General features: G+C 39.4%; 1 protein-coding gene across 4 annotated transcripts in view; it reads left to right on the top strand.

Moving 5' to 3' along the window:
* Nucleotides 1-14,454, top strand: part of Lrrk2 (leucine rich repeat kinase 2) — a 126,652-nt gene that overhangs the window by 48,149 nt on the left and 64,049 nt on the right. For all 4 annotated transcript variants that reach the window (XM_042677546.1, XM_042677545.1, XM_042677544.1 and 1 more), the window contains 10 exons: nucleotides 695-839; nucleotides 969-1,108; nucleotides 3,925-4,053; nucleotides 4,128-4,298; nucleotides 5,323-5,581; nucleotides 7,606-7,794; nucleotides 10,219-10,337; nucleotides 10,865-10,934; nucleotides 11,753-11,970; nucleotides 13,641-13,891. In XM_042677546.1, the coding sequence (XP_042533480.1) occupies nucleotides 695-839; nucleotides 969-1,108; nucleotides 3,925-4,053; nucleotides 4,128-4,298; nucleotides 5,323-5,581; nucleotides 7,606-7,794; nucleotides 10,219-10,337; nucleotides 10,865-10,934; nucleotides 11,753-11,970; nucleotides 13,641-13,891 (1,691 nt within the window). The remainder of the gene's footprint in view (nucleotides 1-694; nucleotides 840-968; nucleotides 1,109-3,924; nucleotides 4,054-4,127; nucleotides 4,299-5,322; nucleotides 5,582-7,605; nucleotides 7,795-10,218; nucleotides 10,338-10,864; nucleotides 10,935-11,752; nucleotides 11,971-13,640; nucleotides 13,892-14,454) is intronic.

Genomic DNA, 14,454 nt, shown 5'->3' with positions numbered 1-14,454 from the left:
CCAAGGGATAAACTTCAGGATCAAACCGCATTGGTTTGGTTTCATTTCTGTGATTTGCAAGTCTGTGTTCCTTAACCCTTCCAATTCTTGGTGATGAACTCTTGTTAATGGAGATGACCTATTTAGAACTGATTTTTGTGCAGAGTGAGAGATCTATATAGATTTTGATGGATCATATTAACATGGATTTCATGAGATCACCATGTACTTAGCACAGTGCTTACTAGCACTCCACACATGTTAAGATGCTGGATCTTAATACAGAAAAATAATTAACACCTGGGTGATGTTGGTCATGTAAACCCTAGCTACTCATGAGTCTGAGATCTAAGGATAAAAGCTTAAAGCTAGCCTGGGCAGAACAGCCCATGAGACTCTTATCTCCAATCAACCATCAAAAAACCTGAAGTGGAGCTATAGCACAAGTGGCAGAGCATCAAGTGAAGAAGCTAAGGGACAGTGCTCAGGTCCTTTGTTCATGCCCCAGTACTGGCAGGTGTGTGTGTGTGCGCGCACACACACACACACACACACACACACACACACACAATAATGAACTGTACAGGAGACAAAATTAATGGTGAACAAAATTAGTTGGTGAACATTTTATCTGTCTATACCTGGTTTTAACTGGTGGTAAGTTGTAAGCTCTTGTTTTCACCTACCAACAATCTTCCATCCCTTTTGATTTCAGTTCATTGGCAATCCTGGGATTCAGAGATGCGGATTGAAAGTAATTTCTTCGCTAGCACATTTCCCTGATGTGCTGGAGATGCTGTCCCTGGATGGTGCAGTGGACTCAGTGCTTCACACACTGCAGATGTATCCAGATGACCAAGGTCGGGAGCATTTGAACTCAGGAGTTGCAATTGTTTTCTTGTAGGCCATGAGCTGTCATTGATATATTTTCTTCAGTGTTGAAGTTTAAAACAATTAATTTTGTTACTTTTTTTTTTCTTTTATTCTAGAAGTTCAGTGTCTGGGTTTACAACTCTTAGGATGCTTGAGTACCAAGAAGAATATATGCATAGGAACTGGACACCTGCTGGCTAAGATTTTAGTGTCCAGTTTACAACGATTTAAAGATGTTCTTGAAGTGCAGATCATAGTACGTTCATTGTCTGCAATGGAATGTAGGCGTTTATATGGAATGCCTTCTTTCTTCCTTCTTTCTTCCTTTCCTGCTTGCTTGCTGCTTGAACTTATTTTTATGCTGGTCCTGGGGCTTGAATTCAGGGCCTTGCACATTCACCCAAGGCTGACACTCCACTACTAGAACTACACCTTCACTTCCAGTTTTTTCTCAATTTTTTTTGTGCTAGTCCTGGGCTTGAACTCAGAGCCTGAGCACTTTTTTTGCTCAAGGCTAATGCTGTACACTTGGGTCACAACTCCACTTCAGGCTTTTTGGTGGCTAAATTGGAGATAAGAGTCTCATGGACTTTCCTGTCCAGGCTGGCCTTGAACCAGCATTCTCAGATCCCTGCCTCCTGAGTAGCTAGGATTTCAGGCATGAGTCACCAGCACCTGACTTTCTCTGTTAGTTTTTTATTATTACCATAAACATTTGTGATGATCAACTTATTAAAAAAAGAGGTCCTCAGATCTTAGCCTCCTGAGTAGCTAGGATTACAGGCATAACCCCTCAGTGCCTGGCTCAGTTTATTAGTAAAACAAATAGATTCTTTGAGTTTCTTCTTGGTCATGGGGTTTTGATTTTGCTGTTCTAGAGCTTGAACTCAGAGCTTTGCACTTACTCATGTGGTGCTCTACTACATGAGCCTCACCTCCAACCTGACATTTTGTTGGTTAAGTGGATATGAAGTTGCTTAAACTTTTTTGCCCTATCTGGCTGTGAATTTGATCCTTAGATCTCAGCCTTCTGTATAGCTAGGATTATAGGTATGGGCCACTGGCTTCTGGCTTTTGGTTCTGTTTTTTTTTTAATTTTTATTTATTTTTTATTGTGAAAATACTGTACAGAGAGGTTACAATTACATGGGCAAGATAATGAGTACATTTCTTATCAAGCATTGCAGCCTCCTCCTTTGTTTCCCCTTCCTATCCCTTCCCATCCTCCCCCGGCCCCCCCCCCCTTGGTTCTGTTTTTATAATTATTATTTCATTAATGAAATTTGTATATTCAACAAACCATACTAAAAAATCTAAATGGCACACTTGACTAGAAATAAAATTATGCATAATCTTTGTATGGATATTATCAGTAAGGGAGAAAATTCATTTAAGTTTTCTTTTAAATTATAAAATGCTGAATATAAAATATTCTTAGATTTAAATCAACAATGCATTTTATACTATGCTTTTTATAAAGTGTCTTGTGCTAGACTGAGTAAAGCTACAGCAATGATTAAAAACAATATAATGAATGGGTTTTTTTGTAGGTGTGGAAAAATTAACAATTACTCTGGATTAATTCACCCACACATAAGTTTTAGGATTTCTGTAGTAAAGGTTTTCAGGATCTCTGTTGTAGAGGTTATTACGCTAATAAGAGCTGGATAGTGGCTTAGTCTGGCCTGCCAACACATTTTATTTGGCTGATTCAGTGTTTAAAAGTTCTTTCATTGCCAGGAGCTGGTAGCTCATACTTACAATCCTAGCTATTCAAGAGCCTGCATCTGAGGATTATGGTTTGAAGTCAGCATAGGCAAGAAAATCCGTGAGACTATTTACTATATCCAATAACACACACACACACACACAAGTTGTGAAGCTATGGCTCAAGTAGTAGAGTGCTAGCCTTGAGTAAAAAAGCTGAGGGGGCTGGGAAGGTGGCTCAGTGGTAGAGCACTTGCCTTGCATGCATGAGGCCCTGGGTTTGATTCCTCAGCACCACATAAGCAAAAAGCAAAAAGCCGGAAGTGGTACTGTGGCTCAAGTGGTAGAGCACTAGCCTTGAGCTGAAGAGCTGAGGGACAGCGCCCAGGTCCAGAGTTCAGGCCCCACGACCGGACCAAAATTAAAAAAAAGCTAAGGGAAGTGCCCAGGCCCTGAATTCAAAACCCAGTACCACCACAGACAGACAGACAGACACACTATACACACAAATCCATTCATGTTCCTTCTATGTATTTGAGTCATTGGCTTAGCAAAAGCCCTTGAGTTTGTAGGAATTTCTGCTCTAGAGGCCATGGACCAATAGTCTTTTAGATATGCAAAACTTAGGACCACTGGTAGCAGATACTTAGCATCTTAAAGGTTGAAAATAATAATATTTAGACATCTGTATTTATGTTGCAGTAGAGGTTATGCTGTACTGAAAGGTTTAGTGATCTTTAGTGAGTTAAATACTAAAGTCAAGAGTCTCATCTTTCTTCCAGACTCTGGTGCCTCATGCTTATAATATTAGCTATTCAAGAGGCTAAGATCTGAGAATGAAGGTTCAAAGGCAGGGCAGGAAAAAAAAGTCAGTGAGACTCTTATCTCCAATTAACCACAGAAAAACTGTAAGTGGTTCAAGTGGTAGCCTTGACTGAAAAGCTAAAGGCCAGTGTGCAAGCCGTGAGTTCAAGCCCCATATATAATAGTAATATATTTTAAAAAAATAAAGCAACAAAGTAATTACTCATTGGCCTGTATTGATAAGTAGGTCTGTCATTCAAATCCTGGGCAATAACTAGCTTTCGATCAATAGGTACAGCTTTACATAGGGGTTTTTAAAGAACAGGTTAATTTTTGTTTTGTTTTGCTTGGGAATAGTTTGTTAACTAGTGCTTTATCTGTGTTTCTAAAGAGTCAGGAGTATCTACAGGATGATTTCAAGTACAGACTCAACAAGTACATGCACTTACTTCAGTGAGCCTCTTATGTATGAACTGTACACAAAGTGTCTGCTTTATATTACTTATTCTTTTATGCCCATCAAATTGCCTATATTGTTCATATTTTTGGTTATGCTTCCAGGGATTTCAGACAATCTTGGCCATTCTGGACTTGTCGGAACCCTTTTCTAAGCTGCTCTTGCACCATTCATTTGAGTCCGTAATATTCCATCAGATGTCTTTAGGCATCACGGAACCAAAGGGCCCACAGGTACAGTATTACTCCTCGGTTGGCCAAAGGTGATGCATTGAGCCAGCTCTCATCCTCATTTCCATTCTTTGTAGTTTCTCAATCTCTGTTGCAAATGTTTTGCAAAACTGGTGATGGACCCCGAGTTAAAAAGTGTGATGTTACAAAGAGCCTGTGATCAGAATAATAGCATCATGGTAGAATGCTTGCTTCTCCTGGGAGCGGATGCCAATCAAGCCAAGGAGGCAACTTCTTTAATTTGTCAGGTAAATAATGCTCCTGACCTTACTTTACCTTGTTTTACTGTTCTTTGCTTCTGCCATTGTATATTTATCTCGTGTGTGTGTGTGTGTGTGTGTGTGTGTGTGTGTGTGTGTGTGTGTGTGTGTGTGTGTGTGTGTGTATGCCAGTGCTGGGGCTTCAACTCAGAGCCTAAGAACTCCCTAAGCACCTCACTGGTCCTCTATCACTTGAGCTGCAGCCCCACTTCCAACCTTTTGCTGGTTAATTGGAGATAAGAATCTCTTAGATTCACCTGCATTGGCTGGCTTTGAACCTTGATCCTCGGATCTCAGTCTCCTGAGTAGCTAGAATTATAGGCATGGGCCACCAATGCCCAGCCTTATATGTAGTGATTAATATACATTATTAAATAATCAGCAAGGTCCACATGTTTCAGTAACTTTTTTTTGGTTTGCCCTGGGGCTTGTACTCTGGGCACTGTCCTTGAGTCTTTTTGTCCTCAAGGCTAGCACTCTGCCACTTGAACCACAGCCCACCTCTGGATTTTTCAGTGATTAATTGGACATAAAGCGTCTCACAGACTCTTTTGCCTGGGCTGGCTTCAAACAATGATCCTCAGATCTCAAGCCTCCTGAGTAGGTACCCAACAGTACTTATTTTAAAAAGACCTATTTAAATTTAATTTTCTACTTTCAGTTTTAAACTTCAGCTAATACCAATTGGTAATCAACATAAAAAGAAACAAAACTTGTAACTCATTTTCATGAACGATTAAAATTATGAATTACAGTTGCATAAATCATCAAATTACTTAGATTAAGTTAAAATGTGTTTAAGCATGCATTGACTATAGCTTCTTTTCATGATTAATGCCAATTAAACTCTTTCCCTCAATCATTTCATAAGCTTCTTTTGGTGTGTATATGTGCCTATTACTACCCTACAACTTGAACTCAAGCCTGGTTGCTATCCCTTAGCTTTTTCACTCAAGGCTGGTGCTCTTCCACTTGAGTCACACCTCTACTTCTATTCTCTTTTCTCTAATAGGTCTGTGAGAAGGAGAGCAGCCCTAAATTGGTGGAGCTGCTGCTGAATAGCGGGTCCCGTGAACAGGATGTACGGAAAGCGCTGATGATCAGCATGCAGAAGGGTGACAGCCATATCATCAGCTTGCTCTTAAGAAGGCTGGCCCTGGACCTGGCCAACAACAGCATCTGCCTGGGAGGGTTTGGTATAGGAAAAATTGAACCTTCTTGGCTGGCTCCTTTATTTCCAGATAAGATATCCAATTTAAGGAAACAAACAAGTAAGTACCAGAAGAATACTTTGTACATGTCTCGTCCTCCTCTCTCCTTCTCCTCCTCCTCCTCTTCTTCTTCTTCCTCCTCCTCCTCCTTCTCCTCCTTCTTCTCTCTTTTTTTCCTCTCTCCTCTATACTACTCCTCTTCCTTCTCCTCCTTGTTCATCTTGTCAATACTGGGGCTTGAACTCAGGGCCTGTGTACTGTCTCTGAGCTTTTTTTTTTTTTTAGCTAAAGTCTAACATTCTGCCACTTGATCCACAGATCCACTTCTGGCTTTTTTGGTTCTTAATTGGAAATAAAGCGTCTTACAGACTTTCCTGCCCCAGCTTGCTTTAAACTGCAATCCTCACATCTCAGCCTCTTGAGTAGCTAGGGTTATAGGCATGAACCACTGAGGTCTGGCAGTATTATTACTATATTATTATTTTGAGTGCTGAGGATTGAACCCAGAGCTTGGTGCATGCTAGGCAAGTGCTCAACCTCAAATCAACTGTAATGATACTTATTGTATTATATAATTATATACCTGAGGTATTTTTACTCATGGCTGGTGCCCTCTACCACTTGAGCCATCATTTCATGTTCAGCGTTGTGCTGGTTATTTGGAAATAAGAGTCTCTCAGATTTGTTTGCCTGGTCTGGCTTTAAACCTTGCTTTCCAGATATTTGCCTTCTGATAGCTCTGATTATGAGCTTGAGCCCTTGGCAGCTGAAATTAAATTGTCTTCTTTTGAAGGCATTTGACAATATCCTTAGCATTTCCAGGATAGATAGAGACATCCTTTAAAAATTTTTAAGTGTTAAAACTGACACACTACCAGTTTCAAGTGACTCACGCTTGTCATCTTAGCTATTCAGAAGGCAGAGATTTAGAGGATTGCAGTTCAAAGCTAACACAAGGTAGAGAAGTCCACAAGACTCCATCTCCAAAATACCCAGCAAAAAACAGGGCTAGAAGTGTGGCTTGAGCCTGAGAGCTCCATCCTTGAGCAAATAAACTGAACAAGTGTTGTGGCTCTGAGCTCAAACCCTAAGATTGCCAACAAGCAAACAGAAAACGAAACTGATATTTTAAAATTGTACACATTAAGACATATATTCTCAATGTGTACAGGAAGCTTATAGATTAAGAAGTTTTATGTTATAGCACAAGATTAGTTGTAAACACTCTTTCTCCCTGATAATCATATTCAAAAATATCACAGTAAATCCCCCCAGTCCATCACATACGCAGGCTCTACAGGAGGGTATGGTCCCAAATAGAAGTTCAACATTCCTTGTATTCTCTTTATTTATTTATATATTTTCATGACAATCCTGGGTGTATGCCTGTGGTGTATTTCCATTGCACAATTAGGTAACACTTTAACAAAATGAAAACATTGTTTTTTTTTTTTTTCCAGAGGAGGATAGGGAAGAGAAGGGGGACAGATAAAGACAGTAAGCAACAATGACTAAATGCAATCATAATATTTGATGTACATATGTGAAACTTAATGGGATGGGTAGGGTTCGGAGAGATGGGAGAGAATGATGGAAGCGGTGACATTGATCAGGATGCCTTGTATTCATAAACAAATACGTTGAATTGAAATCTCTTTGTTCAGCTATTTAAAGATATAATAATATAGGGGTGGCAATGTGGCTTAGTGCTGTAATGCTTGCCTAGCATGCATGAAGCCCTGGGTTGATTCCTCAGTACCACATAAACAGAAAAAAGCCAGAAATGACGCTGTGGCTCAAGTGATAGAGTACTAGCCTTGAGCAAAAGAAGCTCAGGGACAGTGCCCAGGCCCTGAGTTCAAGCCCCAGGACTGGCCAAAAAAATAAAAAAGATATAATAGTATAGAAAGAAAATCAATCTACCATCAGATAGTTGTTCTTAGTACTATCTGTTATTGTAAAGTGACTTTGGAAGGAAGAATGTAAAACTCTCTAGAAGCATGAGTACAAAAATACCTTTGGAAAGGCAAATGTTTCTTTTCTATTCCTGTTCATTCCTAAGTGGCTGGCCTGTCTCTTTTTAGACATGGGTTCTATGCTAGCGAGGATGGTACTCAGGTACCAGATGAGAAGCACCGTGGAGGAAGGAGCAGCTGCAGGGAGTGATGAAAATTTCTCTGAAGATGTACTGGATAAGCTTGGTGAATGGACTTTCATTCCAGATTCTTCCATGGACAGTGTGTTTGGTCAAAGTGATGATCTGGATAGTGAAGGTATTTATTATCAAACATAGTACCCTTTATAGTTCACACACACACACACACATGGGCCTGGAACAATTAATACTAATTAATTAGTACTAATTCCCACCAAAGCATAGGGAAAAACTTGAGTAAGAAATGCGTTTGTTCATGGACATAGGCTTTCTAACTCCAATTGAGACTGTGGCTCCAGAAAAGGAGTCTCTGGCCTTTCTACTGTGATTCGTTGCTCTTAGTTCACAGGCAAGATCACACTGCAAACACTGATATTGTCTAGTATTGACTAAAATTTTCTATGCTTGGGTCAGTGCCATTATTTTGATACAGTGATGCCAACCTTGCCAGAAAATGTAGGTAAAGGCTGTGATAGTACTTGGAATGTGGGAAGGACTGACTAAAATCTTTTATTTTTACATTTATTGTGGCCAACATAGTAAGAGTAATTTTTTTGTGTGAGCCAGTCTTGGGCTTGAACTCAGGACCTGGTCTCTGTCCTTAAGCATTTTTGCTCAAGGCTAACAGTCTATACCACTTGAACCACAGCTCCACTTTCAGGTTTTTGGTGGTTAACTGGAGATAAGAGTATTATGGACTTTCCTGCCTAGGCTGGCTTCAAATGACCATCCTCAGATCTCAGCTTCCTTAGTTGCTTGTATGATAAGTGTGACACACTGGGATCTATGTAGTGTCAATAATATAAATATTTAAACAGCTTAAGTATCAGTAATATAAATAATTAAACAGCTTACTTGACATAATTTAAAAAACAATATGTTAAGATATATAACAATAGTGATTATGGGTGACATATTTAGCACAATGAATCTTTTTTTTCTTTTTTTGGGGGGGGGGTCCGGTCGTGGGGCCTGAACTCTGGGCCTGGGTGCTACCCCTCAGCTCTTTAGCTCAAGGCTAACGCTTTATCACTTGAGCCACAGTGCCACTTCCGGCTTTTTTCTTTTTGCTTATGTGGTGCTGAGGAATCCAACCCCTTCAAATTACCTGGTTGCATTTTCACATACATGCGTTGGATATTATGACTGTATTCACCCACCCTTCCTCTCTCCATTTGAATGTCCCACTTCCCTTGAGCCTCACCTGCCTCTGACAAAACATGTTTCAGCCTGAATATAATTTTAGTGTCATACTAGACAGGTAGTGTTCGTATCAGTTGTAAAAGGGGTCTTGTTTAAAGAAATATGGTGTACACAACTAAATGCTATAAAGTCAATTTGGGTATGTTGCTTTGATAATTTATCTATAGCACTTGAAATTTATTCTTTTCCTTTCCAAACTAAAGAATGATGGAATTTGTAATCTTACAAACCATTTTATGTAAATTTTTGCATCTTATGTATCTTTACAAATCTGATTCCTATTGATCTTTACTCTTATTTAGAAAATTCATAATATTAAGAATAGTTTTCATTTCTAATTTTTATTTCAACCGAGCTCTTTAAATATGATATGGTGCAATAGCACTTGCCTAACATGTTTGAAACTCTAGAATCAATCTCTGAGGCTACCAAAAAAATTCATAAAGGACAAATGTCAACTAAATACATGGAAGAAAAAACCCCTGTTAAAAAATTCAAATAGCCAGGTGCTGGTGGCTCACGCCTGTAATCCTGGCTACAGAGGAGGCTGAGGGCTGAGGATCACGGTTTAAAGCCAGTCCGGGCAGAAACTCTTATCTCCAATAAACCACTAGAAAACCGGAAATGGTGCTGTGGCTCAAGTGGTAGAGCACTCGCCTTGAGCTGAAGAGCGCAGGGACAGAGCCCAAGCCCAGAGTTCAAGCCCCATGACTGACAAAAAAATAAAAAACCAACTCAAATAGTCACACTCATGATGATGTATCTTCAACCATTTAAATTGTGATTGTAATATTTATAGCCAGTTTTTAAACATTTGTGAGAAAATTTCATTAATGTCTATATATTTTTTGTGCTAGTTCTAGGGCTTGGATGCTCTTGCTTAGCTTTTTCAATCAAGGCTAGAATTCTACCACTTGAATCATGCCTCCACTTCCTTATGAGAAAATTTCTGAGAAACGAAAATGAGTGAAGGAATAATATTCATCAGATTTGTGTACACAGTTCTCTCTGCTTTTTGTATATACATGTATTTACTATTCAGTGTTAACCACTGACATTCTTGTCTTACTTACTATAAGTAGACCCAGTGCATAGATTTTTTTTCTTCTGTCTTAATCTAGCACTTAACTCAGTATTTAATCCCTAGATGTAGAAAAAGTAGTTTAACTCTTAAAATGAAAAGCCATCTTAGTTTATCATCTTTATGCAAAAGGTATCACAAAGAAAATTGATTGTGAAATTTCAATTAATAAAAATAATAACCTCCTAGGAGTGAACATCTTATGATTGAGGTATCTGTTCTTATTCATGTTCATGTTATTTTATCATTTCAAAATAGGAAGTGAAAGTTCATTTCTTGTGAAGAAGAAATCCAATTCCATTAGTGTGGGAGAATTTTACCGTGATCCTGCGTTGCAACGTTGCTCCCCAAATTTGCAAAGGCATTCCAATTCATTGGTATGTTAAACTGTGATTGTGTTGTTTGGTTATTGACATTCTGCTTTGTGTGTGTATGTGTGTGAGAGGGTGTGCTGACACTGGGGCTTGAACTCAGGTCCCTGTACTCTCACTAGGCTTTTTCTACTTAAGGCTGGTACTCTACCACTTGAGCCACAGCTCCATTTCTTGCTTTTTTTTTTCCTGATTATTTGGAGAAAAATTCTCATGGACTTTGCTACCTGGACTGGCTTCAAATCTTCAGATCTCAGCCTCCTGAGTAGCTAGGATTATAGGTGTGAGCCACAGACCCTAACTGTGCAAGTACATAGTTTGAAAGGCCATTTATGCACTTAAATGGATTGTTTTCTTTTGTATTCTTGATTGGGCTCTTGGTTTGAATTTGCCAATTTCTCCCCATAATTATAGATACCAGTTATTCCATTAAAATATTTCATGGCTGCTTCTATATTGTTTGAAAAATAAATCTCAACGACTTTGAAAACCTGATAGCACTTTTATATTAAATATTATTGTTTGTTTCATAGGGGCCTGTTTTTGATCATGAAGATATGCTGAAGCGAAAAATAAAAATATTGTCTTCAGATGATTCAGTCAGTAAGTATTTGGAGGCACTAATAAGTATACAGATATTGGGGGCAGAATATAATGCTTTGTTAAATTTTCTTTGCTAATTTAAATCTCCTTGAGTCCTAGTTCATCTTATATAATCTTCGTAGGTACTTACTTAATAACTCCACAGGCTTGAGAAAAATGAAATGGAGCTGGGAATTAAAACAAACGAACAAAATTATTAGCCAGGTGCTGGTGGCTCATGTCTATAATCCTAGCTACTCAGAAGGCTGAGATCTGAAGATTGTGGAATGAAGGCAGCCCTGACAGGTAAAGTCTGTGAGACTCTTATCTTCAATGAAGTGACAGAAAAAGTTAGAATTAGCGCTGTGACTCAAGTGGAAGAATGCTAGCCTTGACCAGAAGTTGCTCAGGGACAGTGCCCTGGCCCAGAGTTCAAGCCTCACATTCAGCTAGCACTTTACCACTTAAGCCACCTCCAGCCCAGATTTTTGTGAGTTATTTTGGAGTTGGAGTCTCAAAGACTTTTATTGCTTATATGACCTTGAATTGATCTCAGTTTCCTGAATAGTTAGAATTAGAGGTTGAGCCACCAGCATCCAGCTTCCAGCTCCTTTCTTTGTTTTTTTCTTTTCTTTTTTTTTTTTAATGAGACAGGTAAAATATGTTTATTTGTTATATGTCTCAGCCATGGGAAAGTAAACTCCCTTCGTTTGGTTTTGCTACTGAATACCCAATGCCTTCAAGAGAGCTTGACACTATGTGGTACTCTGCAGACTTTGACCAAGTAACTTTTAACATTGTGTGCTTACCTTCCCATTGTTTGCTTGTTTTTGACAAAGGGTCATCAAAACTTCCATCTCACATGAGGCATTCAGACAGCATTTCTTCCCTGGCTTCTGAGAGAGAGTATATTACGGCATTAGACCTTTCAGCCAATGAACTCAGAGATATTGATGCCCTGAGCCAGAAATGCTGTATAAGTGGTCATTTGGAGCATCTTGAAAAGTTGGAGCTTCACCAGAATGCACTCACCAACTTCCCACAGCAACTATGTGAAGTAATTTCAACCCATTCTTATCATGTGTAGGACACTGCAAGGGCTAATGCATGAATACCTAACTTGTGTGGTTACATTTTTCAAAAGCAGGCTCTACTTTTGTGTCATTGGGCAGTAATTCTCTCATTGTCTCGGTGTTCAAAGACATCTAGCCAGACAGACAATGAAACTGGACACTTGACTGACAAGGAATTCCAGGTCTTTTCCTGATCATACAGAAGAAAATACCTTAGAGTAAAAAGAAAATCAAATTGAAATGTCATTCAGGAATTATATATCTATAAAAAATTCAATTTAGGATGTAGGAGAGAGTCTGGCCTGTGCTGAGCAGAGTGAGGACTAACAATTTCTCCTCTGGGGTTGTGGGTCATGCCTGTAATCCCAGCTACTGAGGAAGCTGAGATCTGAGAACTGAAGTTCGAAGCCAGCCAGGGCAAAACAGGTCTGTGAGACTCTTCTCTTTAGCCAGCAAAAAGCTAGAAGCGGAGGTGTGGTTCAAGTGGTAGAGTACTAGCCTTGAGCAAACAAGTTCAGGTCAGAGCCCAGGCCATGGGTTCAAGCCTGAGGACTGGCACATGCGCGCGTGTGTGCGCACACACACACACACACACACACACACACACACACACTCCTTTCCTTCTGAATAAATTTGTGAGATCAGAAACAACTTAAACCAGTCTTCAATATGTCTCTGTAATCTCATTAAACTCTGGAATTTTTTGTGAGCATAAACATATTGACGTTTAAAGAGGAATTCAGAGAGATGGTTATTTCTGAGACTTTAGCACTTTGACAGTAATCCATACCAAAATTTTTACAACTAACCCACGCTGGAAGCCTGTGTTTGCTTTACCATTATAAAATTAGAATTGCTTGAAAATAAAAACTAGAGATCTGAAACAAAAAGTCCCATTTAAAAAAAGAAGTTCTGACATTAGAAATGTATTACCTAGGACTACTTTCATAGTTAAATATTAATATTATTATCTTTAAGTAGTTGTATACAGGGTTTCAATTCCACATGTCAATTGATGAGTACAACAACATTTTGATCAATGTTACCTCCATTCCTTCATTCTCCCCCATCTCTCTCTGCCCCACCCATCCCCTTCAGTTACATGGTTCCAATTCCACATGTGTACTTTGAATATTATGACTATTTATCTACCCTTCCTCTTTATGTTCGTTCATCTATCCCTCTTCCTTCCACCCCTCCACCTTCCTAACAAGTTACAGCTTCCTTGGTATTCATTGTGTTAAACTGTAAGTTAAATGTTCCAACTAGTTACACCAGATTAATTCTTACTTATGTTAAAATGTGTAATGATTTCTAAATGGTAGTATTTCTTTTAGTGTCATCCCAAGATTATGTTCAGCCAATAAATCATTAGCTTGAATATTAGCTGAGGCTTATTTTCCAGCTTGCTCTTTATAGACATATTCTACCCAAAAAGCTGGATGAACTCTCAAACCTATTCTTGTGAAATTGCTTTTGGTTGTGAACCTATGCTGTTTTTCCTAGTTGGGCCAGTAATTATTGTGGCATTCAGTTGTGGATTGTGTTTTCAGAGTAACTGTAGATGGTTAATTGAGAGCTACCAAATGCAGAAATCTGAGCTCAATGTGTTTCTCAAATGGTTCTTTTCAAAATTTTACAACTGTCTTTTCAGACCCTAAAGTGTTTGACACACTTGGATTTGCACAGTAATAAGTTCACATCCTTTCCCTCCTACTTGTTGAAAATGAATTGCCTTGCCCACCTGGATGCCTCTCGAAATGACATTGGACTCCCAGTGGTGTTAGATCCGGCCTTGAAGTGCCCCACCCTGAAGCAGTTCAACTTGTCATATAACCAGCTCTCTTCTGTACCCGAGAACCTCGCTGAAGCTGTGGAGAAACTGGAGCAGCTCATCTTAGAAGGGTCAGAAAAGCTTTAATTAAAACAGCAGGCTTAAATGGGCATCGGTGGTTCATACTTATAATTCTAGCCACTTAAGAGGCTGAGATCTGAGAATCACAGTTCAAAGTCAGCCTGAGCAGGAAAGTCCGTGAGACTCTTACCTCCAGTAAACCACTCAGAAAACCAGAAGTGGCATTGTGGCTCAACTGGTAGAGCGCTAGCCTTGAGCTGAAGAGCTGAGGGACAGCGCCCAGCCCAGAGCTCAAACCCCATGACTGACAAAAACAACAACAAACAGCAGGCTTGGTTTCTGGTCATGGTTCACTCCTGTAATCCTAGCTCCTTGGGAGGCTGAGATCTAAGGATTGTGGTTCAAAGGCAACCTGGACAGGAAAACCTGTGAGACTCTTCTCTTCATTTATCCACCAAAAGCTGGAAGTAGAGCTGTGGCTCAAATGGTACAGCACTAGCCTTGAGTGGAAAAGCTCAAGGACAGTGCCTAGCTGTGAGTTCAAGCCCCAGAATAGGCACAATACAAGAGTTTATATGAATTTAATGAATTCCATTAAATACTATAAATATAA

This window comes from Dipodomys spectabilis, unplaced genomic scaffold, assembly GCF_019054845.1.
Source record: "Dipodomys spectabilis isolate Male_0828 unplaced genomic scaffold, ASM1905484v1 ptg000039l, whole genome shotgun sequence".
NCBI lineage: Eukaryota > Metazoa > Chordata > Mammalia > Rodentia > Heteromyidae > Dipodomys > Dipodomys spectabilis.
Note: the sequence above shows the minus strand (reverse complement) of the source record. Positions and strands in the feature narration are given on the sequence as shown.